Source organism: Anas acuta, chromosome 11 (assembly GCF_963932015.1).
Source record: "Anas acuta chromosome 11, bAnaAcu1.1, whole genome shotgun sequence".
Lineage (NCBI taxonomy): Eukaryota > Metazoa > Chordata > Aves > Anseriformes > Anatidae > Anas > Anas acuta.
Genome location: NC_088989.1, coordinates 9,800,071 through 9,824,266, shown reverse-complemented (window position 1 = coordinate 9,824,266; position 24,196 = coordinate 9,800,071). Strand labels below are relative to the sequence as shown.

Genomic DNA, 24,196 nt, shown 5'->3' with positions numbered 1-24,196 from the left:
GCAAGCTACTCAGCTTGTGATCTCTAACTAATGGGGGAAGCAGGGAGGAGCAGGAGATCCCTGGTACTTTGTGTGTAGATAATGCCAGAACCACAGATCAGTGCTGAACAGTGGCTTCCTTTTTATGGCTGGCTTCCTTTTAAAGCTGGAAGCCAGACCCTAACTGTAAATGAGAATAATCACCAAATTCACCTGCTGATTCCCAATGCAGTTTCTCCCAGCACATAGTCTAGTGGTAAATATTCTCGCAATGGGACCCCAATGTGACTCTTCCTGACAGGAAACATCATTCCTCATCTTCAGTCCCATCCTGCTGGCCCTAGTTCCTGCCTGCACTCACCTCATGCTCTGTACCATCGCTTGTGTGATCATGCGGTCAACATCACGGGCATTTCCTTTCCCCCAGACCTGATGACAGAGATGATGGACCTCACAAGCGACCTCGTGGGCACAGGCATCCCCTTCTTGGACTACAAGTCCTATGCGGAGCGCATTTTCTTCCCGGGCCACCGTGAGTCACCATTGCAAAGGGACCTGGACATCCCCGAGTGCCGGCGGCAAACGGTGGAGCAGGGCTTGGTCCAGCTCTCCAACCTGCTCAACAGCAAGCTCTTCCTCACCAAGGTAAGGTCCCTCTCTCTGCTTGCAGCATGTAATGGGGTCTGGGCCGCATTGCTGGCAGGAAGAGGGCAATGCTCATTAAAGTTCCTTCCTGATCAGCCCCGCCTGCAGCACCACTGCTTTCAGGAGCCGTTAGGTGGGACTGCCTTGTTTTCAGGGGGTTCACACACTGCCTTGTCTCTCTCTCCACCAGTTCATCCACACTCTGGAAATCCAGCGTACTTTCTCTCCGAGAGACCGGGCCTATGTGGCATCTCTGCTCACTGTGTCGCTGCATGGGAAGCTGGAGTACTTCACTGACATCCTCAAAACACTCCTGAATGACCTTGTGGAGCAGTATGTGGCCAAGAACCCCAAGCTGATGCTGCGGAGGTGAGCGAGCCAGACATGGTGCCGGTGGTAGCTACACCAGGGGACAGAGCCTTTCTGTCCAGCTAGCAAGCTCTGAGAAAGCTCTGAGGCTGAAGTTACCCACCACAAATTCTTTTCTTCATCTGTTCTTCTGAAGCTGCTGTATGTTAGCTTTCTCTTTGTGCTCAAGTACTGCAGCTCAGTCAGATCTGCTGTTTAGAGGTCTCTGGGACTCCCAATACTGCCATGTTTGGAAACTAAATTGAAATATCTCCTGTGTTTGGATCCCCATTAGCCTCCTGTCCAGTGTATTCTTCTGATCTGTACAAATTTCTCTTGTTTTGAGACCTGACAGAGGCTATCCTCTATCCCCTTTGTCTTTTCTGTCATTTGGTGCCTCCTTCAGGCTGAAAAGTGCTTCAAATAAGAAGTAGGATTGAGAGCATTAACCTGACTGGTCCCTAAAGTATTTTTTTCCTTTTCCTTCCTCCCTTGATCCTGTGTATCATTTAGCATGCTCTTTTCTCACCTTTTGTCAAAAGGAACAATCTTTATCTCCAGTTTTCTCCCTGCTGTGCACTGTATCTTTGTGACCAACCTCATACTCTCTTTCAGGACGGAAACAGTGGTAGAGAAGCTGTTAACCAACTGGATGTCCATCTGCCTGTATGCATTTGTGAGGGTGAGTTCTTTGTCTCTTTGTGAAGGGGCCAAAAGAGGGGAGGCAGCCACAGCTCTGCTTGGTGCCTCACTCTTAGCTGGAACGGTGCTGGAGACATCCTGTATTTCAGGGAAGAGAGATGCTTAAATCAGCATCGATGCCACTCCCTGTTTCCAGGGAGGGGGTAGCAAGGAGAGTCCCTCTGATTAGTGGCATGGAGACAGTGATGCTGTGGGCTTGTTCATCCAGCTGGTCCTTAGCCCCTGCAATTTCCCTATACCTGGAGCAGGAGCTGTTGGCAGGCTTTGCCTGCCTGCAGTGGTTTAACTGGTGTGTCACTGGTGTCCTCCGTCCTGCTGCTCTTCTGCTTGGTGTCCGTGTTTCTAAGCTGTTGGGTTCTGCTGGGAAGAGCCTGATGAATTTCTGTCAGGTGAAACTCCTTCCTTTCTGTGGCAGGACTCTGTTGGGGAGCCCCTTTACATGCTGTTCCGAGGAATCAAACACCAGGTGGACAAGGGCCCTGTTGACTGGGTGACAGGGAAAGCCAAATATACCCTGAATGACAACCGGCTTCTGAGAGAGGACCTGGAGTACCGGACTCTGGTAAGCACCAAATCTTTTGTCCCCTCTGGGCTCTCTGGTGTGGCAGAGTTTAATGTCCTCCTATTTAAGTCAGAAGCACAATGTCCTGCACAATGTCCTCCTCTTTAAGGCAGAAGCACGACCTCCTAGGAGCCAGCTTTGTCCCAGCAGCATAACTCGGTAGTAGCTGAGCAAGAGCCCTGCTAAATCAGCCCTAGGCTGCTGGGAGCCATCACCACAGTAATCTGATGTATGTTCCATGCTCTGTGCCTAGAAATAAGAGGATGAAATTGCTGATGGCACATGGAAACCTAGATCTCCCTAGAGCTGTTAAACTGACTTCCAGCTCTCAAGGGAAGGCTGGGAACACGGTGTTTAACAACCTGTGGCATTTTGTTTTCTGAAACTCCTCCAGTGAAAGAGCTAGCTGTTAACGTGTTTTAATGCCAGGCATCAAAGGTGTAAATGTGTCATGTTATGAGTAGCAACCTTATGAGGAGCTGTGACCTTTTCTTTTGTTCCGCAGACTTTAAACGCTTTGACGCAAGCAGGAGTTGCTGCAGGAGGGGCAGAGGACTCCCAAGGGATTTCTGCAAAAGTGCTAGACTGTGACACCATAACACAGGTGAAGGAGAAAATCCTAGACCAGATCTATAAAGGGACACCGTACTGTCACCGACCAGACCCAGACACCCTGGACCTTGGTGAGCAGAATGTCTTGGTGCCAAAACTCAGTGAGGAAGTGGAGGAGAGTGGTCATTTGCTATCTGTGCACAGCACAATTTTCTGCTGAGCATGCAGTGTCCCTGCCCAGTGATCTTGCACTCTGGCTGGACCCAACAGGGCACGATGCAGGAAAGACTAAAAGCAAGAGGTGTAGGGGTGGGAAAGAAGCAAGTCCAGCCCCTTTGATTTCATGGTGCTTGGTGTTCTTTGCCATCTGGCCCATGGCAATGGCTTGGATAAGGGGACAGAGGGAAAAGAAGAAAAAAAAAAAAAAAGGCATGGAGAAGGTATGGGAAGGAAAGATAATTTCAGTGAAGAGTTGCTACAGTCATGAACTGGCTCTTCCTGCTGGTGGAGTCAATGGTAGCACCTGAATAGTGTCTGTCAGGGAAGGTTTTGTCCCTTTCCTGGCTTAGAGTTTCACTTATTTAGGCTGAAGCACAGTAGATTTCAGAGATGCTTCTGCTTAACTTGTTTGTTTGTTTGTTATCTGTGTTTTGATGACTGTAGAGTGGAGATCAGGGCTGGCAGGTCATCTCATTCTATCCGATGAGGATGTGACATCTGTTGTTCAAGGAACTTGGAAACGCCTGAACACTCTTCAGCATTACAAGGTCAGAACTGAGCCTACCATTGTCTTGTCTCCCCTTTCATCTTCTATACACTGCTACACTCCATTTGTGGCTCTGGCTCCTCATGGATTACTGTAAAGCCATCAGAGCTTTCTTGCAGCAGCATGTTCAAATTAAGTCAGTGCTGTGTCCTGCACCGTGACTTCTCAAGCAGCAAAGCCCCCTCCTGTTCCAGTTCAAATCAGTTAGTAGGTGATACTGCACTGATCTGTGTAGTTTTTAGGACTGGAAAGAGTTTGGGCTTTTAACTGTCTTGCACCCGTGTGTCGTATAGTGCACCAATATGTCACAGCTCGCTGCAACGCGTTCTGGATGTGAATGACACCAATCCCGGGGCATTACCATTCTTATAATGTTCTGTACAGCAGTTTTTCAATCTGTACAAACAAGATATGCCCACCATCAGGACAGATAGTGACAGTGCCCCGAGATCCCTATTTCTAGCAGTGGTACAGCGTGTTCAGTTTGTTTTGCTGTACAAGCACTTGCCTGTGATGCTGATGAGAGATGTGCTGTTTGTTCTGGATGTTGATTTTTGCTTGTGTGCAGGTGCCTGATGGAGCAACAGTCGCGCTGGTCCCTCGCCTGACCAAGCACATCCATAGAGAGAATCAGGATTACATCCCAGGAGAGAGTGAGTTTGATGTCCCCTTCTTATGAAATGATTTCACAGCACCTGTCAAGTGGGTGGGACAAGACTTACTATAGCCCTAGCTTTATGCTGCTATGGAAGACTGATATGTGATTTGAACCCTCGTAGGATTGTGAGGAAACTGGAAGTCTGGGCAGGGAAAATGAAGGAAAAGCAATAGAGTACATAAGCAGAAGGAAGGCAGGCTAGACGTGAAAATGCAAAATAAGTAGAATTCTATAGTACTGGCTGTAGTGCTGGGCACAGTCCACAGCTTGTAGGAATCTTCAGTAATTTTGTGTGTTGAGCATGGCCTGAGGGTGGTGATGGGACCCCAGCCAATTACCTCCCTGCCTTGCATAGCGTACAGCCCCACGGTTACTCCTGTAATGCAAGGGACAGAAGCCCCAGGTTGCATTTAGCGGCTTTAAATTGGATGTGAAAACAATTTCCTTGGCAAAAGGGTGGTGCAGACCTGGAATAGGCCACCACGGGTTGGGGATCTCTGTGTGGGAAGTTCCCAAGACTTTGAAGGCTTTGAGTGGACAAAAGCAACCTGATGCAGCGCTAGCAATAGCTGCACAGGAGGCTGGGTGGAGGCCTCCAGTGGTTCCTTCCCATCGGAGTACCCATCATACTGGGAATCTGCTTTCTTCCTTGAGCGTAACCTGGCCAAGTTCCACTGCGAGAGGGCTGACGCTTGTCTCTGAATAGAAACACCAATGCTGGAGGACGCAGATGAAGGTGGGATAAAACTTTGGCACCTGGTAAAACCAACAGAAGAGCCAGAGCTTCCCAAGCATCGCCGTGGGAGCTTAAGAGATCGGGAGCGAGCCAAGGCAATCCCGGAGATCTATCTGACACGTCTGCTCTCTATGAAGGTGAGAAGCACACATTGCATTGGGCTTGGGACCTTGCCTTCTTTCGTATCCCCCTGACAGATTTCAGGGATGTGTATGAAGATGAAGAGCCCCTTTGGGGCTGGGTTGGTGCATGTGCTGGTTGGTTCCAGCTGGGTTCCTCAAGGGACAGCCCTGGCACTTTGCCAGGCGGTGCCTGTGTTCTGCCCCCAAACTTCTCTTGCTGCTGAGCAAACCCCTTCTTGTTCCTGCCTGGCTGAACGCAGCTGTTGGCAGTCAGCAGTCCCCCTCCGCTGGTCAGTCTCTACAGTGCAGTTCCATCCCTTCATGTCGCAGGCTCTCTCTCCTCTGGCCCTAAGTCTGTCTGACTCCCCTCTGTGTTTTGATTGTTAATGAGCTTTCCCCTGGCCTCTCATCCAGAAGCTTCTGGGGCCTCATTTCCCCATTGCTGCTGCTGCTCCTGCAGTGGATGTGAGGTAGCTTGGGACCAGCAAGAGGAAGTTGCTGAGCAGAAGAGGATAACCACTCATCGTGAGGCCTGGGCTCTCCGTGTTTCTCTGGCTGTGCTAACTCTGTCCTGCTTGGTTCTCCACAGGGCACCCTGCAGAAGTTTGTGGATGACTTGTTCCAGGTGATCCTCAGTACCAACCGCCCCGTTCCTCTGGCGGTCAAATACTTCTTTGACCTGCTGGATGAGCAGGCGATGCACTACGGGATTGCAGATCCTGAGACCATCCATATCTGGAAGACAAACAGGTACGGTGCTCTGTGAGCCCCGAGGGAGGCACAGCTAATCTGGTTGGAACTGCCCCTTGCAGAGAGAGCCACCTTTGTCTGCTGAGGAACAGCAAAGCACAGTGGAAAGCTGGTTTTGCTGAGAGGGTGAAGCTGGGAGGGGACCAGTATGACCAGTAGCATGTGCAGAATATCCTCCAGCACCGCACAGCTGCCTTCTTTGCTGATAAGCTGTCACGCTTCCATCTTCTCTGCAGCCTGCCCCTGCGGTTCTGGATCAACATCATCAAGAACCCCCAGTTTGTTTTTGATGTGCAGACGTCAGATAACGTCGACGCTGTGCTTCTGGTCATCGCACAGACCTTCATGGACTCCTGTACGATTGCTGACCATAAGCTAGGACGGGTAAGTGTGGGGGTAGAAGTGTGTAGGTAGCACAGGCAGTCTGAGCAGTGCTGACACAAGCAGGCAGTCGTGTCTGCGTGGTTGCACTGGGACAGCCCACCAGGCCCACTCCTTGCTCTCACGTGCCAGGGGTCCCTTCACCAATCCACGGTCCCTCAGGCTGTGTTACTAGGGAGGGATCCAGTATTTCAAGTGCCCTCCATGCACAGGGCAAAAGTTCCCAACGTGAGCAAATAACAGAGAATGGGATGGGGTCACCTGCTAAGGTTAGCTCGCAGCGTGATGAAGGAGCTTTGTGTAATCAATTCTGGTTTTGGATGTTCAAGGACTCTCCAATCAATAAGCTGCTCTATGCCCGGGACATTCCTCGCTACAAGCAAATGGTGGAAAGGTAAGGAACGAGCGGGGGAGTTGTAGGTTAAGCAGTGAGGAGGAGGCTGGGAGGAATGTGAGGGTAACTGCTTGTGTCCCACTGTAGGTATTATGCGGACATCCGTCAGACCATCTCTGCCAGTGACCAGGAGATGAACTCTGCCCTGGCTGAGCTATCACGGGTAAATAAAGTTACTTATTTCGGAAATCACCCTGGCCCCTCATCAGTGCATCAGATAGAAAGTTAGTAATGCAGAGCTCAGATATTCCAGCTGTGTGCAGAAATACTGATTGCTCCCAGTGGCCGCTCTGCTTCATGGCACCACTGCAAAGAAAAGTGCAGTCAAGGCTTCGGGGCAGGGAGTACGTGTGGTTTTTTTCCTTTGCTAGGAACCACTGGTGAATTCCCTTTCCTGTTGCTTTGTGCTGGGCTTAGTGACTCCGGCACATTTCCTAATGAGTTATGAGGACGTGGAATTTGGAAGAACAATTGTTAGGTGTCTCACAGCTTTATCTGACTTCCTCTCTTATTCAGAATTACTCAGGTGACCTCAATTCCCTGGTGGCTCTGCATGAATTGTACAAATACATCAATAAGTACTATGACCAGGTGAGTGCGTTCCCAGGCAGGTATGAACACGACCTTCTCCTTTTCCTGTCCAATCAAACACACCCCCCCAAAAATTAATAATTAAGAGCAAGCAGATCATTTACAATGCTGTGTATTGTTTCATTGGCATGTATAACTTCCATGTCAGAAGTTTGCTTTACTCTTACTGATGAGAGAGGGGGGATATCTCACAAAACAAGGACTTAGCCCTAACCTGGAGGCTGTTGACATTTCAAATATATTTGCCTTTTTTTTTTTTTCTTGTGGTATCTAAACACTCTACTCTAACTACATTTTAAGTTTTAAGATTCCTTTAATAAAAAAGATAGAATTTTCAGGTACAAAGTTTAGCATTCTTCTTACACTATGAATTCTACATAGCATGTTAGGACAAATCTAGAACACTTTGTGGTTAAGTTGTGCTACAAACACACTTCAGCACGCTGGATTTCAGCGTGGGGCTCTCCATGCTCTGTGCCCTCCCCTGTGCATGGAGCTGAGCCGCTTGGCAGCGCCGTGCACTGGAGAAGGGCGGGCAGTGAGCTGTGTCTCGTTGCAGATCATCACAGCCTTGGAAGAAGACCCAACGGCACAGAAGATGCAGCTGGGATACAGGCTACAACAGATTGCAGCAGCTGTGGAGAACAAGGTCACGGATTTGTGACAGGCGCAGACAGACTGCTCTCCCCTGGCTGAACAGGGCCGTGCTCGTCCTGGCTGTGTGCAGGGTGCCCTGCTGCCGTTGGAACCAGCCTCTCCAAGGAACCAGCGGGTGACACGCATGGGGATGGCCAAGGCAGTACGAAGTACAAGCGTCCTTGCATCTCAGAGAATATTTTTTTACAGTTTTTTTTTTTTTTTCATTTTTACGAGCAAAAACAAACGAACTTCAGTTTTCCTCTGACGGAGTCTCAGGGGACCACATGGCTCCTTCCTACAGACGTTAGGTGAATGTGCCAAGCTTCCGAGCGGCGCTGCTGAAGAGGCGGGTGGCAGCGCCCAGCACCGTGTCTGCCATCCTGGCCTTGCATGGGTGCCCTTAGGGAGGCTCCCTGGCTGCAGCCGCTCATCTCACTGGGGATACGGGAAGCTTCCCCTGGCTGACAGCTACACTGACCTCTGTCCCTGTACGGATTAGCGAGCGCTCCTGCAGTACCCCAGCTGAGAAACTTCCTCGCAGCAGTGTTCCTGCTGGTTCTGGACGTTGGGTGTGGAAAGGTCTGATGGCGACGGCCTCCTGCTCCCCGGTGTGTGCGACGCCTGCCGGGATGTTGCGTGCTCACCAGCGGGCGTGCTCGCCCAGGAGCCCCCTGTAAGTGGACACCACCCCCTGGCCCTTCCCTCAGGACAAATTTAGCACGTGAGGAGCCGGCCGCCCAGCTTGCCTTGGTCTCCACTGACCCAGCTCTGGATCCGTCGTTCCTGGTTCCTTGTGGTCGGGGTCACCCTGCTCTTCTGAAAAGCACAACAAATGCCTTGTGCCACTTCCCCTTCCTCTGGTGTCTCGCTGTTCTGCTGCTCTGAACTGGACTTGTAAATACCCTCAGAAAGATAATGTATTTAAATGCTAAAGGAGAATGTTTAATTTTGTGGCTTTGAGACAAAGCTTTTCTCGGAGAAGCATCTCTGTGCACTTCTACTGACAAACGTCTGTCAGCACTGGAGCGAAGTGTTCTCCACTGCTTTGTCTGCAGGGATAACTCGTAGACGTCTGCATTGTCGTAACAGCAGCTTGCTTTTCCTCACAGCTCGCTTTGAGGCGTAGCTGTGTGCTCTTACTCTTCTCTTAGGCTCGCCTTACGCCTCAGTTTCACCTCCCGAACTCTCCGGTGGTGGCACACAGAAGGGTTATTTGGGGAGCTGTGAGCTCCAGGAAGCCGAGAAGCACAACCATGCTGGGCGCCCTGCGAAGAGGAGTGCTGCTGCGAGCAAGGAGAGGCCGGAGCAGCGCACACAGTCAGTCCCCAGCCGGCCGGCCAGCCCCTCTGCTCTCTCTTGGAGAGCACTCGGGGCGGTTCTCACCTTGTGGACAGAGCACTCTGCCCTTCTGTGAGTGAATTCCTGTCTGAAAGGTTACCCTACTTCTTCTCGTCCCCTGCTGAGCCCAGGCTGATGTCCCGCATGCCTGGGGCAGACCAGCAGGTCTCACTCCTGTCACTCCCTTTAGACGGTGATCGTGCAGGCCAGGAGGGACCAGAGCTAGAACAGGGCACGATCACATCCCTACCTCTCTCCGTTGCATATCGCAGCAGTTCCAGGCCTGTTGGCTTCATGTGAGCGCTGCGTGGTTGTGAGATTTCCTCTGAGCAATACAACGAGCACGCGTTGGCCTGTCTTCCCACAGATTCCCTGCCAGAAAGCCAGCTCCCTGCTGTGGCCATCTCAGCAGCATTCCCAGGTACTCTGCGCCCAGGGTGCAGCCACCGTCCCTGCACCACCATCCTGTACTGGGTGGCCACTGGGGCAGGAAGGGGAGGCTGGGGTTTGTTTGCCTCTCTTCCACCAGGAGGGCACTGGTTTGGGTCCGTCTCCTGCCTGACCACCCTATTTCATGAACTTTTGGGAGCTTAGCATCTCTGGAATTTCTGTCTCCACTAAATCTGAGGAAATTAGCCCCAAAAAAGCTGGGTGGAGGAAAGGACTGGCAGATAGGAAAAAGCAGATACAATGCAAGTTCACAAAGCCTGTTCCCTTAGGAACCACGGGAGGCGATTGCTTGGTTCAGGGCAGGATGAAGGAGCGGCAGGCAGCGGTGGTGTAGCGTTGTCCCACTTGTGCACTGACGGTGGACTTGCTGCTCTGGGCAGCAGGGCTGGGTTTGTGGCCTCCAACTCGCTGAGCACCTTCCAGGAGCCGCAGGTGATCTGCTGCACCTAAGGCTCAGCGGGCTGCTCGTGTCTGCTCCTAGTTCTGCAGGATTTTCTCTGCTTTCCCAGAGCAGGGCAGCACCAGGCTTGGTTCTGGATCTGCCTCGCAGCAGCAAAGGGAGGCTCAGGGGCTCTCCTGGGGTCAGTGCCAGGCATCCTGCTCTCTTCTGCTCTCCTCTGGCAGCTCTCCGGGTCCTGCAGCATCTCCTGCTCTGGTCAGGGTAAAACCAGGCAGAGAGGGCAGCCTCTGCCCGCAGAGAGCTTTTGGGGGAATCGAGCTCTGCATCCTCTTTGCTTCTCAGTAGCACTCCCAGATGTCAGAGATGATTTACTTTGTGAAAATCTGCTTTCATCAGAGCAATAATCAGGACTTGCAAACAGAGCTAAACACGGGGGATGTGTTCAACACCTCCAGCTCATCTGTGCGTGGCCGGGCAGGAGGCAGCACCTGGTACAGGTACAGGGAGGGCAGGGGGCTGGTGCCCACCTCTCCCCATCGCAGTGCCCTCAGTGTCCTCCTTCCCCCAGCCCCTCGCAGGGTGCTCGGGCACGGCCCCCCCTTCTCTCCGTCCATTCTCCGCTCCTGTGGCAAAATCCCTTCCTCCAGCAGGGTTCTGTTGCATGGAGATTTGCACAAAACAGCTTTTTATTGTAAGACTCCCTACTGCAGGGAAGAGTTATTTATTTATTCCTCACAATCCTTCCACGTTTCTCCCAGCCTCCGCCTGGCCCCACGAGCAGCTAGCCGGGCCCCCCTGACGGCAGGGCTGCGAGGGATGGCAGTGCTCCCTTTGCAGTCCCCGAAAGGTGATCTCGAGTGTTTTGTGCTGCGGTCAGAGAAAGAAACTTGCTTCTTCTGTGGTCTGCACGACAGGCTGAGAGCTGATCAGTATTACAGGTTATCTGTTAGTGCGTTGAATGTCTCCTGCTGGCACAGCCGCGGGCACGCACACCGCATAGACGTGAGAGCGCTGCTTTCATCTGCCCAGTGGCATGTTTGGGCTGTACCTGGGAGTTTTTTTTTTACAGAGAAATGATGGTTAGTTTCTTTTTAAAGAAAATAAAAGGGTTCTTGGATCCCGCTGCTTCGGTGGAATGCCATTTCTTTTTCAGGGTGTGCCCCAGTCGCAGCGAGACGCTGCTTTTTTGGTGCCTTTCTTGTCAGGACGATGGTTTTGGTTTCCTGAACACCCGGTTTGCTCTCATAGCTCTTCTCCTGGTCCTCTGTCCTGGTGCCTGCCCTCTCCCAGCCGTGTGACGTGGTGTCCGTCTCTGTTACGGTATGGCCTGCCCTGCATTTATACCCTGCCACACCTTGAGTTCTGCTCAGAGCACCCGAGGTACTGTCTTTCTCAAATTGGAATTAATAATTAATATAAAAAGCTTGAAAAAAAATCTGAATTTTGTTACATAGTGTAATAACTGTTTGTAGATACTGTTCTGAGATGTAGGAATCTATTGGTGATATAAAAGGTTTTGTCTGTAAATAATCAGTTTAGAGTCCAAATGATTTTAATAAAGAGAATTCTTACACAATAATTCAATAAATTTTAATATACAACCTGCGTGTCCCGCTTGTGTTGCACGGTGACGCAGCTGCCCCCAATGTGCTCACCTTTTGGGGTGTGAGTGGGGAAATCCCTTGGGGGAATGCCTGGCTGCTTTCCTAGGGTGGGTGGGGGCGATGCTGCCTGAGCTGTGCTCTGTGCTCATCGCTGGTGTCCACCAGGGCGAGGCAGAAACCAGCGCTCCTCAATTAGCTGAACGACTCTTAATTTGTCAGCGAGTTGCACAGCTCTTCCCGGCCTCCTAAAGCTGGCTTCAGGGCCGTATATCCTGCCTCCCCTCTTACTTTATTAGCAGAGATTTTGATACAGTCGGCTTCTTTCCAACCTTATTTGTATTATATATAAAGTCACTGCACTGTAGTCCCTCCTTCACCTATCCATCTGTGTTCTTGCTGACCTTTTAGGGGTTGCAGAGCTCTCTCCCTCGCTGCTGCCCCAGCCCTGGCTCTCAGCACCCAGCCCCGCTGCAGTCTCTGCCCCTGCGCTGGTATTTTTAGTGCCGGGGGCGGCAGGTGAGGGGCACAGGCAGGGGGAGAAGCGAGGCCCCGGCTCCTGGTTTGGCAGCGGGGCAGGATTAACCCCTTGCTCTGGGCCTGCCTCTCTGCAGGCTCAGCCAGGAAACCTGAGCTGCGCAGCACAAGGGCCCCAGCTGGGGGACGGCCGGGGCTGCCAAGCTCTGCTGCAGGTGGCCGGGGGGAAATAGCGAAGTGCTTTCGCTGCGGGTGGCCGCTCCTCGGTGCTGCAAGGCTGCTGGGGCGCCCAGCGAGGCTGCTCTGCACCAAATCCTTTCCTTGTGCTGGGGGAAGCTGCTCCTGCACCAAAGCCATCGTGCAGCATCTGTGGAGAGCCATGCTGCCTCGCTGGTGCAGGAGCCGTGTCCTTTTCCTCCAGCCTGGAGTGTGCCTGCTGCACCGCGCTGTACCTGGGTGCCCTGGGTGGGCAGTGCCACACGTGGGGGCTCGGGGAGCGTGTTGCCTCTGGGAACCACCAGGCAGCCTCGTGTTTTCCGTGTTCAGGAGCAGAGGGGGAAGACTTTCCCGTTTCCATCTCGGCAGAGCTGTGGATTTCCCTCTATAAATAGTTGCTGTGGAGACCGCGGAGCCGCAGCAGGCTGCTGGACCTGCTGCCAGGGCGGCCGAGGCAGGGGCTGCGCAGACAGGTGCAGCAGTAAAGCAAACCCACCGCAGCTGTCCCGGCTCTCCTGCTGCCCTGCAGCCAAGGTTGTTCCCAGAAACGGTGCTGAGATCCGATACCCTGCCCCGCTCCTCAGCACGTCCAGCCAGCGATGCCGAAGGGCTTGGTCTGCTCAAGGACACCCCTCCCGGGCAGCGCAGGCTAAAAGGAAAGCAGCACCAGGTGGGAGCTCACTTTCGGGAGCTCCAGCACGAGCCAGATGACGAGCAGGGCGGCGTGCCCGGCCTCCTGAGCTGCCTCACGGTGAGTCTGAGGGCAGTAGGGCTGAGCCCTGCATGCCCATGGGGCTGCTTTTGTGCTGCGTGTCGCGACTCGTGGGGATGCTGCACTCAGCCAGGGCTGTACTCGTGCAGAAGCTGGAGGGAGTATTGCTGGACTCTGCAGCTTCAGGCACTGTGATGTATGGTGAGCAGCAGGGGCAGCTCCTTGCACCCCTCTCTGCAGGTGGAGCTGTGCAGGCAGAGGTGAGGCACCACCACTCCCTGCCCGTCGGAGCTACCGCGGAGCAGGTGGGAGCAGCAGGTTTTCAGGCTGAGTTTTCTGACCTGCTCCAGGCCTGCAGCAACCCAGCGGGTTCTGCATGATGCAGCTCTTAATGACAAAAGCAAAACTCCTATTAGCATAAAAATCCATCTAGGGGGGATGCTGCTGAGCTCTCATCCCCGCATGTTCTTGAATTGTTCATTTGGTAGATGGATGCTGAGTGACATAAGAAATAAAATCTTTAGGGCTGTTGCCCAGCTCTCAGACCAATGTGCACTGTCCTAATGATGTGCCAAAACCTTGGAAGATGCGAATTGAGAGGTCTTGGATATACCTGGTGGTGCAGGGGCGTGCAGGGTTACTGCTAGGCTGTCTGTGCACAGGTGAGGACAGTTCTGGCCTCACCTCTGTTGCACAGCTCGAACTCTGGTAAATATTTGACAAAGTGGCTATGCGGACATGCGGTATCCTGCAGATTTGTGCCTAAAGGAGGCTGACTCAGAGCACGTGTAAATGCTGAATCTGAGGTGTAATGGAGCTGGAGGCATTCTGAGTCCCTTGCACACCACTCCATGGGCGAGGGTAAATGGAGCGGTATCAGCTCTGGAAGTTCTGGGTATCCCTGACCACACGAGCAGCCTTCAGCCCAGTCTGAGCCTTAATTAGAAATGTGCTGGGAGCTCACTTGGTGCCCAAAGGCAGGCAACGGCTCCGTTGCTGTACTGGGATAGGGTTGTCAGTGTATGGAAAGAAATTCTAGGCTTTTGAGGAAGTCGTGCTTCTGTTCCAGCACCTGGAAGATGTTACTGTCCCGGGGCAGCTCCCAGTCATGTGGCTGCTGCCATGAGGCGTGTGACAGGGCACGCACCAGCACTGCCAGCCCATTGGGCCTGTTTCTGAAATTCCTCCGGTGCAGACAAGCTCTGAGTTTGGCAACCTGATTCTGAAGGATTTAAAGGTCGATATTTCTACCCCTGCTAATGGCCTACTTGGGTTATTATCACCTGTCACAAGCTCTGGCAACGCGAGTTCATGTGAAGCTTACAGCAAGTGACATTTCCGAATTATGAAACGCTGGGTTGGGAGCACCCAGCCCGTGGCAGTGTAAATCCACATTTCCATTAGCAACGTGGGGCTGGGGGGTGCTATTTCAGGTGACCAGTGCTGAAGCCAATTCCACACCGGTGCTGCGGGGTTGGGGGAGCAGCAGTTGCATCTGTCTGTCTGCGCTGCCTGTGTTTGTACCTTCTGCTGCCATAGAAACACGCCAGGGAACAGCCTCTCCCCTCCGCTATGGCCTCTCTGTAGGGGGTCACGGGATGGTCAGTGATAAAGCCCTGCTCTGGCCCCAGGCTGCAGACAGATGTGCAGGGCAGCTTCTGAAATGCAGGCTCTGCTTAGCACCTACCTGGGATGCGAAGCTCCTCCTGCAAGTGAAAGCCCCGAGATGGGGTGCATATGGAGGCTGGCCTTCTGCACAGGCCGGTGTCACAGCCACGGAGGGGCCCCACGGTCCCCCTGAGCCACTGGGAATCCACGCAGGGCACAGGGAACCCTTAGATTCCCACCTGAGAGCCAGGAGTCCAGCCCCAGCCCATCAGCTTTCCTCCCCTGAACTCCTAAAATAATTCTAAAATAATCCCTACCTCGCTGAGGTGCCCAAAATGTTCCCAACAGCCCAGTTCCAGGTTTGGATCAAGCAGAAATGGGGAGCAGGGATAGAAGAGCAATCGGGAGCTGTGCAGATCAACGTGTGCAGCTGCCTGGTCTCTAACTCTCTTTAAAGGACTAACCTGCAGGACACTGCACCACTGGTTCCACACTGCCTCTGTCCCCTCTTGCCAGGACCTGCAGGAACACCGCCATGGAGGTGCGGGTGCAGGAGGAGGAGCCAGCAGCACAGCGCTCAGGTCAGTCCTCGCACTGCAGCCATCGTGCCGGGCTCTTCACGGGTCACAGGGACCTGTCCGTCCGTCTGTCCCTCTGGGAGGACGCTGTCCTCAGCTGCCCTGTCAGTCTGAGGGTGGTTAAGGCCATCAGTAACAGCTCCTGGCCACGCTCCCCACAGGAGGCCACCACCCGGTGCGGGAAGGAGAGGTGTTCAACACGCGATACCAGGCTGTGCGCGAGCTGGGCTGCGGGGCCTTTGCCACCGTCTGGCTGTGCCAGGACACAAGGTGAGGGGCTGGATGCCAGCTGGGGAGGGACAGCCACTCTCCTGGGCAGGGCTTGTCCCTTTCGCAGGCCACCGTGGCGTGCACTGTTTTACAGACATGGTTCGTTTTGTAGGAAGAAGAAGAACGTAGCTGTGAAGGTCCTGAAGAGCAGGGAGGGCTTTGCTGAGGCTGCCCAGGACGAGGTCTCTCTCCTCCAATGCGTATGTAAAATTCACAGGCTGTGTGCTTTGCTGCTGAGTTCAGAGAATCAGCCTCACCGTCCCTTCTTCTTCCTGGTCTCAGCCTGAGGAGCTGGGCTGAAGAATGCAAAAAGACGTTAGATAATTCATTAGGTCACATTGGCTCCGAAACAGGCACCTTCCTCTTCCTCCTGCTAGGACAGGTGGCTGCGTCTCACCCTGCCGGCCCATTTCTTTCAGCTGAGGCCAAAATCCAGTAAATAGCAGGAACCCAGAGAAATACAGGGTGGAAAAAACAACACACACAGAAAAGTGGTAATGGTGTTTTTAAGCAGCGATGAGAATGTTTCCACCCTATTTGTGTGCTTCCCAGCTCAGAGGGCATTGCTTTATCACAACACAAATACTGAAGTAAAAGGAAATATCCAGGAAAAAAATGCAGGATGCAGCAAACATATAATAAACCTCTCAACTCAGAAAGCTTCCTTCTGCCTTTGCTAATGGATGTAGTAATTAGGTGCATGCATCTGAGTCCCAGCTAGTTGCCTTTGAAGATGGCTTGACCTGCTAGTTCTAGAAAGCTCGTTACAATTCTTGGAGTTTACCTAAATATGAAGTTACATCAGCTTTATGTGAACAGAAGCTATTACATTTTGCCTTTCAAATTACTCCGAGGCCTTTCTCCAGCAGGTTTTGAAAAGGTTTGTTGTGTACCTGTAAATCTGCAGGCCCTTTCCAAAGGGATATGAGCCAGACTCGGTGATGCAAGAGGAAGTACAAAGTGGCACTAATTGAATGTAATCAAAGGGGTGCTTTTCTACACATCAGCACAATATTGTTCATAGACCAAGCCTTACCCTTAATTTCTTATTGCTTCTCTCCGAACGACACGCCTTCCATTCAGCAGGACGTAGCTGTTCCCAGGGCCACTTCCACCAGCACAGGGTCTGTGCCTGCAGCGCTGCCAGAAGAGGCGGCCCGGTCCCCACGGCTTCCACGCACCTCCTGGTGCTGCTGCAGATCCAGCAGCTGCACAAAAACCAACCCCAAATCGCCCGTGGTTACAGCTGTGTCAAAAAGAAAAAATGAATATATTTCTATCTGAATTCATCGTATGTTTGTATTTTATATATATACGCACAGAGTATTTGTTGCTGTGGCCAGATCAGCGCTCTGTGGGAGCAGCCTCATGCAGCAGCGTGCCCTGCTCTCCTGTGAACCCATGTGGGCTTCAGCACTTGGAGCACCCTGTGACAAGAGCTGCCACCAACTAGCTGTGTGCTGTGTGAAGAAACATCTCCTCTGGCTTGTTTCTGACCCTCCCAAGTGCTAGGTTTATGTAATGTCTCCTGGTTACAAAAGATGTGTTCACCCCTTCGCCCAACACTCAGTATCAGAGATCTTGGCTGCACTTGCCCATAGCCAACCCTTTTTTGGCCCAAAGAGGCCACTGCAGCAGGCTGTTCCAGATGTGGAAGCTGCTCTGCACCCTAGCCTTCAGCTGACCAACAACGCTTTGAATTATTGAGATAAGAATAAGAAGTGAGAGGGTGCTGCTCCTACCTGGTCCAGGGGAAGATGACGTACAGAAATTTGTTCTCTGGTAACAGACTCTGCTTGTGTGCTCGGAGACTGGTTTCTTTGATATTGTTTTCATGGGATTTCTCATGAAATGTCAACCCCTGCAAGAGAGAGGCTGTAGAACAGGACAAAATGGGTGCAAGGTGTCCTTGTGTCTGTATATGTCTCTAATTGCAGCTTTCTTGAAATCTTCCCCCTCAGGTGAGCAGCATGAGGAAGAAGGACCGGGCAGGAGAAAACATTGTCTGTTTGTTAGATGACTTCAGAATGATCGGAGAGAACGGCCTCCATATCCTTCTGCTGGGAGTGATGCTGGGTCAGCAAAGCTTGGGCTTGCGCTGGGGAGCCCACGATGGTGTAAAACCAGGGCACATGAAGGTGGTGGAGGGGGGAGATTGGCTGGGGAGATATTTGGCTGCCCTGGTGAGGGATAAAAGGCTGGTAGTGGCACCTCCTCTCTGTTGGTGAATCCATGACTCTCTCCCACATACGTGCTTGGTATTTGAGGCCCTGGGTCCTTCCCTGCGATGCCTGATGTGTAACTATGCAGCCCAGGGACTGCCTTTGCCTTTCGTGAAAAAATCTTTACAGCAGGTGAGAACTGAGCTCCAGCTGGGTGAGGGCACCATGGCAGTGTTGGCAACAAGTCACAGCTTTCATCCTGGGGTCATCTGCCACGATCTCCCCTATGACTGCACCTGCGAAGAAAGGGACAACACAGAGTCAGTGCCCAAGGCACACAATTTAAAGGCAAACAGGAGCTATTTCTTTTGGGCCTGAGGAGAGAAAACGTTAAATAAAATGCAGACTGGGAAGTCACCACAATCTCATTAATACAGGGCAGTGTGCATTTCTGCCCATGCCTGCTGTCTCACCGGGTGTGGAAAGGGGTCAGGAGCAGTGATGTGAAGAGTCAGGAATCTGCAGACCTGCACCAGGGGACAGAGGGATGGCAATTCGTTGAATTTTCTAGCAGTTCAGCTGCTTGCAGGAGTAGCAGGGGACAAACAGCCTGCCATGGATATGTTTCTTGTTGACAAACCGTGTTATTTCTCTGTCCTCCTGCTACTCTGAGAAGTCCTCTCTGCTCTGCTGCCAGACTGACAGCACTCAGGTCCGGCAGGGCTCAGGGCTGCCCTCGGCAGTCTGCACGGTAATGTCTGGGGCTGCAGGAGGTCTGCCTTGTCACTGATTCCTTCCCAGGGCTTTCCAAATTGCTGGTGCAGTTTGCTCAGAGCCTACACTTCCTTCATCCCCTGTAAGGATGTGGCATGCTGATCAAACAGGCTGTGCGAGCTGAGTTTCTTATGTGTTGTGTGTGTAGCTATGGATTGGGAAACCTGAGTGAGGTCTAAAACAAGTTAACATCACATTTTGCCTCCAATGCTGAGATTTATCAGAAGTTTGCAGACTTGCCAAGATGAAGATTTGCTACCTTGATTCCTGTGCCCCTCTAGGGACACCAAGAAAGAAAACCACTTCTTCCTCCATCCTTTTTTTTCTGAAATATCTGCTTCTTCCTCTAAAGAGGCTCCGTTAGCACCTGAATAAGTTATATGGAAACGTAGTGGTGTTAATCAATGTGCTCCTTTCGGCACCCAAGCCTTTTGCTTGATCCACTCCCTTATCTACATAAATAGTAAAATCTCACAATCTTTTTTCTTTTCTTTTTTTTTTTTTTTCCCTTCAGATCAGTACTGGGGCAGTATTTACTTCTGATTCACTCCGGTTTAGCTATTTAAATCTTCCTCTGTGTTTCACAGTTACCATTTAAGGTTGGTATTTCCCCGGGGCTGGTGTTCATCCCAGAATAGATTTTGATAATACAGAGAAGATTTGCCAGCCCTTTATGACTGACCGGAGTGTTTAGAAAAAGGCAACAAAGCTCCCCAGTAGCCTTTTCGTTGTTATTGACTTCTGATAGCGAGTGTTTCTCTTGCACGCCTTGTTTCTCTCCCCCTGTGACGGCCAGGCTCTCCCTGCTCCGCCGTGAGCTGTTCTTTCCCTACATGGTTCTCCTGCAGCACCCTTAATTCCTCTCTGCACTCACTCACTCGTCATCTCTCCCTCCTCCTGTCCGGGTTATGATTCACCTCCTTCTCTTTCCCTGCTCGATGGGACTCCCTCCTGGGCCACGTCAAACTCCCTACAACCAACTCCCAGCTTACATTCCGACGATGATGCTGTGTTAACAGATTGGCACGGCGGGCCAAGGACTTAAGAAGCCACATAAACACAAGTGGCTTTTCAGGAGAAAATTCTGCTTTGGAGTTGCAAGGCCTCCTCTGTCCTGTTTCCAGCTCTCCGGGCTCGCCCCATCGTGCTGGCACTTGGGGACTCTCCAGATGGGTCCCCAAACTCCCTGTGCCAAGCACGCAGGGCCACCCAGCTGATGCCACCCCTTTTTAGGGTGCAACTGCGAGCTCACGCAGGGTGCTTGCACATCCCCATCTCCCTCCATCGTGCTGCTAACCTGAGGTGCTGTGTGGCTCCCGCAGGTGCTGGCAGGGCTGCACTTCCTGCACAGGCGCTGCCGGATCATCCACGCAGACATCAAGCCCGAGAACGTGCTGCTGTGCGTCCGGGACAAAGGGCTCCAAAGGCTGCTGTGCGATGCGACCGACTGTGGGCAGAGAACAGATTTGAGGTTAGAGGCAACAGGTGAGCTCTGAAGGTTTTCTACAAGAAAAGAGGCTGAAGAGGGTGTTGTCAGGAGTGAAATGGAGAGGTGGGGGCAGTTCACAGCGCCTGCAACACCAGTACAGAACAGCACAGGCAGCTGAAAGGGCTGAGAGGCCTCTCCTATCTTTGCTTACTACAAACCTCAGACCGAGTGGCTCCGAGTTACTCAAGGCACCCACAGAGAAGTGGTCTTGCCAGTAGGTGTGCATGGGGAACGCCGACAAATCACAGGTGCTCATCAATAACCTCGCCACAACGCCAGAGCTGATTCTGTCAGAACGGGAACATCCCCTCCTCGGGTATTTCCAGCCACAGCACGGATTGGTCTGATCAGAAAGCTGGCTGACACATCTCCTCTTTATTTCCCATATCCCTGAGGCCTGTGGGAGACTTGTGTACAGTCTAATCTTTGAAGCCTTCTGAAACATGATTTATTTTCAGAGACCGGAGCGAATATAGAATAAAACACAGGGCTGGAGAGTTTCTCAAGAGATCTAGTCTCCCAGCAATGAGCCCCTTTGTATTTTCTCCCACAATGTTCTCCCATGAGCATTTCTCCCATGATGTTGTCGTTTTGTCCCTCAAACCCTGGGGCAATCAGGGAATGCCAAATTACTGAGAGAGTCTCTTGCTCGGAGCAGAAAGGCACAATGTTAGCTGCAGGCTGACAGCTCAGAGTAGAGCACTAAAACAAAAATTACCCTTTTCCAGAGTCTTGTGAAAATGTCACCATCACGGTGCTTGCCGAGCAGGCACCCTGCAGCAGGAGAGGTGCACGTGGTCCCACGACTCCTCTGAAAGCTGCTGTCCTCCCTAACATCCTCTTAGACTTTGACTGGATACCAGCCCTTTGTGTTTCCTCAGGAATGAGAGGTGGCATTTTATTGGTGATAAAAAAAGAGCCATCTGTCTAAAGCATTTTGGGACCTTTGAGGTTGAAAAACTTCAAAACTTCAGACATGAATCTTCCACGGTAAATGATACATAGCTGTTGTTTTGGAGAAAGACCTGTTTTCTCACTGTCCTTTCTACGTAGGAGGTGATCCTGGCAATCAGCTGGAAGTTTCTGATTTAATGAGCATAGAAGTGAAAATTGCAGATCTGGGCAGCGCGTGCTGGACGGTGAGTCTGCTCCAAGTCCCAGTCCCGTGCCAGCGCAGGATGCTTGGCACTTCTTTCTGTCACACTTTGTGTGTCAGTCCTTCCACAGCCGAGCAGCAGCTTCAGAGCGTGCTTTAGTGATGCTGATTCCAGTGGGTGTTTTATCCAGCACTCCCAGCTCCCAGCTGGGCGCTGCACTCCTGGAGACATCAGCTTTGGATCTTTCTTCAGCTTGCAGTTAGTCCGTACGACCACAAATTCGAATGCTGGGAGGTAACCTTACAGCAGCGTGTGGGGCCGAGAACGGGTCTGATGTTTCCTGCACGCATTTTAGTGCACACATCCAGCTCTGCCCCCGAGATCCTCAGTGCTGCACGGACAGCTTGTGACCACAAGCATCGCTGTTACTCATGCACGGCTGCTAACCAAAGGGCGTTTGTTTCTATTTCAGTACAAGCCTTTTTCCAAGGAGATTCAGACGCAGCCGTACCGCGCCCTGGAAGTGCTGCTTGGGTTAGACTACGGCACCCCCGCGGACATCTGGAGCACGGGCTGCCTGGTAGGGCTGCAGGCAACACGTGCGTGCATGGCAGCCGACTGACACTGCCAGGCCAGGGGCAGCATGTCCTCAGCGCCCACCTCTGTGCTGCATGTGGAGCACGACTTCCTTGCCGTGGCTGAGTCAGAGAAGGAAAAACAGGCTGTCTGCACTCCTTCACTTTGGACTGAAAGTATGCTGCTGATATAATTCACTATAATTAGTTTACGCTTTAGGCAATTCGCACTCCATGTATGTTAGCTCAGAGACTTGACTGGATCAGGCACAAACTGGTTTCTTTCCATCCTGACGGAGCTCAAGGAGCTGTTTCACAATGGCACAGGATAGATCAAAGCAGAGGGAGCCCTTCCGTGTATCAGTTCTGTGTGATAGGAAGGGAAATTGGCACCCGTACTGTCAGAGTGAACAAGGAAGAAAAACTCCCCGTCAGTCAGAGAATTAACAAGGCTACTCCATTCCTAGGCATTTGAAATGGCAACGGGAGAGTGTCTGTTTGATCCTCAGCCCGGGAAATATTTCTCCAGAGATGATGGTAGGACCCCATCAGTTGTATTAATTTCACTGACAGAGGTGTCTCAATCTTTGTATCTAGGTGTGTGTGGTTTTTGTTTGTTTTGTGTGTTTTTTTTTTCTTCTCCCTCCCTCCAGACCACGTTGCTCGCATTATCGAACTCCTGGGAAGAATTCCTCCCCGCATTGCTTTCTCCTGGAACAAGTCAACAAAGTTTTTCAGCAGGCCAGGTAAGAATCGGAGTAGGGAAGTTTACTCTAAAAATCACTGGGGATCTCTGGCACGCTCCTACTCAGCTCGCGCTGAAAACCACCTGAAGTGATGTTACACAACGCAGGCTACAAGCAGGGACAGAAAACTGAGGTGGAGATTTCATAAAGTGCAGTAACACTTCCTGCCCTGCCACCTCTGCAATCCAGGAGCGTTCCAGCAATGAATGCAAATGCAAAAGCCTCAGAAATGGTCGTGGCAAATGCCCAACAGGGAAAAGATTTTCATCCTTCCTCCTTTGGAGCTGGAGAGCATGGAAATGAGGACAGGAAATAGCTACATGGCAGGAAAGCTGAAAAGAGTGCGTAACTGGCTGCACTTCACCCATTCACTGGCAGAGAACAATGATGATGAGGAGGATTGGGACACTCATATCCTTCCATCCTTCCACCATGGCTGCTATATTTAGCCTTCTGGCCTAGCTGTAACGTCTTTTCTGTTTTAATCTCTCCAATTCCTTTCCCTTTGACTCATTCAGCTTGAAATCCTTGTCTTTTGACTTCAAGGCATTGCATGACTCCATCCTCCTGCAATTTAGCCTGTCCTCCTCCTCATGCTCACCAGCCACACAGCCTGCCTACCTACAACTCCTTCTGTGCTGCACACCAGTGCCAGGCTGCAGTTTACCACACACCTCCCTGCTCGTTCAGATCCCCTGTTCACGTTTACTCCTTCTGTGGTGCTCAAAATAGGTGAATCAAAACCAGCCCTTGTTTTATATGCACTCTCCGTGAGAACCCTGCTGGCCTAACCACACATGCCTAACCTGAGTCACCGCATTTACACCACATGCTCGCGGGGACGAGGATGGCTTCTTGGTCAGCAGTGGCACTCTTTTGGGCCTCACGGGGCCAGCGGGCACACAGCAAATTAAACGTTAGTATCTTGTGACTGTGGCACTGCAGCGAGCTGATGTGTGCAGGGTTGGGCAGGCACAGGGACTGTGCAGGGCTGTGCCATGGCTGTTCCTGGAACATTTCTCACTCCTGGTGCGTTCTCAGCTAATTACTCGAGAATTGGGGAAGCCCCAGGCGCTAGCTGGGGCAGATGATGCCTGAGAAACACCTGTGAGCCAGGTTTGCTTGCGGATGAGGCTTAGGCAGGCAGGTTAGCACAGAAGGGAGGGCTGCTTCGGCTGAGGTGCGTGAGGCGAAGAGCTGCAGCCTGCTCCTCTGGCGAAGCGCAATTAGGGCTCTGTGCTCCTCATATCTCCGTGCTCCTCACGTCTCCGCGCTCCTCATGTCCCCCCCAGGCGCTCTCCTGCGGATCTCCCGGCTCTCCCCGTGCAGCCTGCAGGCCGTGCTGGTGGACAGGTACCGCTGGCGAAGGCAGGAGGCCGCCCCCTTGGCCAGCTTCCTCCTGGCAGCGCTGCGCTACGCCCCGGAGCACCGCGCCACGGCCGCGCAGTGCCTGCAGCACGCCTGGCTCCACAACCCGTGAGCGGCCCCGGTTCCCCCCTCACATCCCCGGTAACCCCCCCCCGGGGGCCGCCCTGCCTCACCTGAGGCGCTGGGGGCCGGGAGCCCCCTGAGGCGCCGCGCACAAGATGGCGGCGGGCGGGCGGCGGGGCCCTCCCGCGGCCATTTCGTGCCCCGGGGGTGTGAGGGGGGGGTGAGGGGGGGGTGAGGGGGGCACCGGGAGGCGCCCGGCGGGGTTGGGAGAGTTGTGTACAAAGCGAAAAGGTGCAAAAAAGGATTAAAGGCGGCCGTGCTCGCGTCCCACACGCATCGCTCCTTCAGCCCGCAGCCTGAGGGGGGGGTTATCGATGACAAATCGGGTAACGGGCAGCGGGCGGGCCCCGCCGCCTCCCTGAGGGGCCCCGGCGCTTTGTGCTGCCC

General features: G+C 52.5%; 2 protein-coding genes and 1 long non-coding RNA gene across 8 annotated transcripts in view; 2 read left to right on the top strand and 1 right to left on the bottom strand.

Annotated features, from left to right (window-relative positions):
• The window catches only part of PLXNB1 (plexin B1), a 74,576-nt gene extending 62,962 nt beyond the window's left edge, over positions 1-11,614 (top strand). For 4 of the 5 annotated variants that reach the window (XM_068694278.1, XM_068694280.1, XM_068694279.1 and 1 more), the window contains 14 exons: positions 281-624; positions 815-993; positions 1,588-1,654; positions 2,090-2,236; positions 2,742-2,919; positions 3,452-3,555; positions 4,123-4,207; positions 4,919-5,085; positions 5,660-5,820; positions 6,057-6,204; positions 6,531-6,595; positions 6,683-6,758; positions 7,112-7,186; positions 7,746-11,614. In XM_068694278.1, coding sequence (XP_068550379.1) covers positions 281-624; positions 815-993; positions 1,588-1,654; positions 2,090-2,236; positions 2,742-2,919; positions 3,452-3,555; positions 4,123-4,207; positions 4,919-5,085; positions 5,660-5,820; positions 6,057-6,204; positions 6,531-6,595; positions 6,683-6,758; positions 7,112-7,186; positions 7,746-7,850 — 1,901 coding nt within the window. In that variant the 3' untranslated portion in view covers positions 7,851-11,614. The remainder of the gene's footprint in view (positions 1-280; positions 625-814; positions 994-1,587; positions 1,655-2,089; positions 2,237-2,741; positions 2,920-3,451; positions 3,556-4,122; positions 4,208-4,918; positions 5,086-5,659; positions 5,821-6,056; positions 6,205-6,530; positions 6,596-6,682; positions 6,759-7,111; positions 7,187-7,745) is intronic. The other variant, XM_068694282.1, reaches the window with a different exon arrangement.
• LOC137862337 (uncharacterized) lies at positions 11,544-17,527 on the bottom strand. The gene is made up of 3 exons (XR_011100187.1): positions 17,218-17,527; positions 16,512-16,721; positions 11,544-15,771 (listed from the first exon to the last, which is right to left on the bottom strand). It is a non-coding gene; the product is annotated as an uncharacterized lncRNA (long non-coding RNA).
• On the top strand, positions 12,564-23,981 carry LOC137862335 (SRSF protein kinase 3-like). Of its 2 annotated transcripts, none has more exons than XM_068694295.1 (12): positions 12,564-13,058; positions 15,144-15,208; positions 15,367-15,475; positions 15,588-15,675; positions 17,437-17,527; positions 17,726-17,829; positions 19,734-19,896; positions 20,954-21,039; positions 21,470-21,577; positions 22,040-22,109; positions 22,226-22,318; positions 23,611-23,981. In XM_068694295.1, the coding sequence occupies exons 2-12, from the start codon at positions 15,163-15,165 to the stop codon at positions 23,796-23,798; spliced, it is 1,146 nt and encodes a 381-aa protein (XP_068550396.1). In that variant the 5' UTR covers positions 12,564-13,058; positions 15,144-15,162; the 3' UTR covers positions 23,799-23,981. The 2 variants fall into 2 exon arrangements, with proteins under 2 accessions (XP_068550396.1, XP_068550395.1); XM_068694294.1 differs by having other exon boundaries at positions 15,085-15,208.
• The last annotated feature ends 215 nt before the right edge of the window (positions 23,982-24,196 follow it).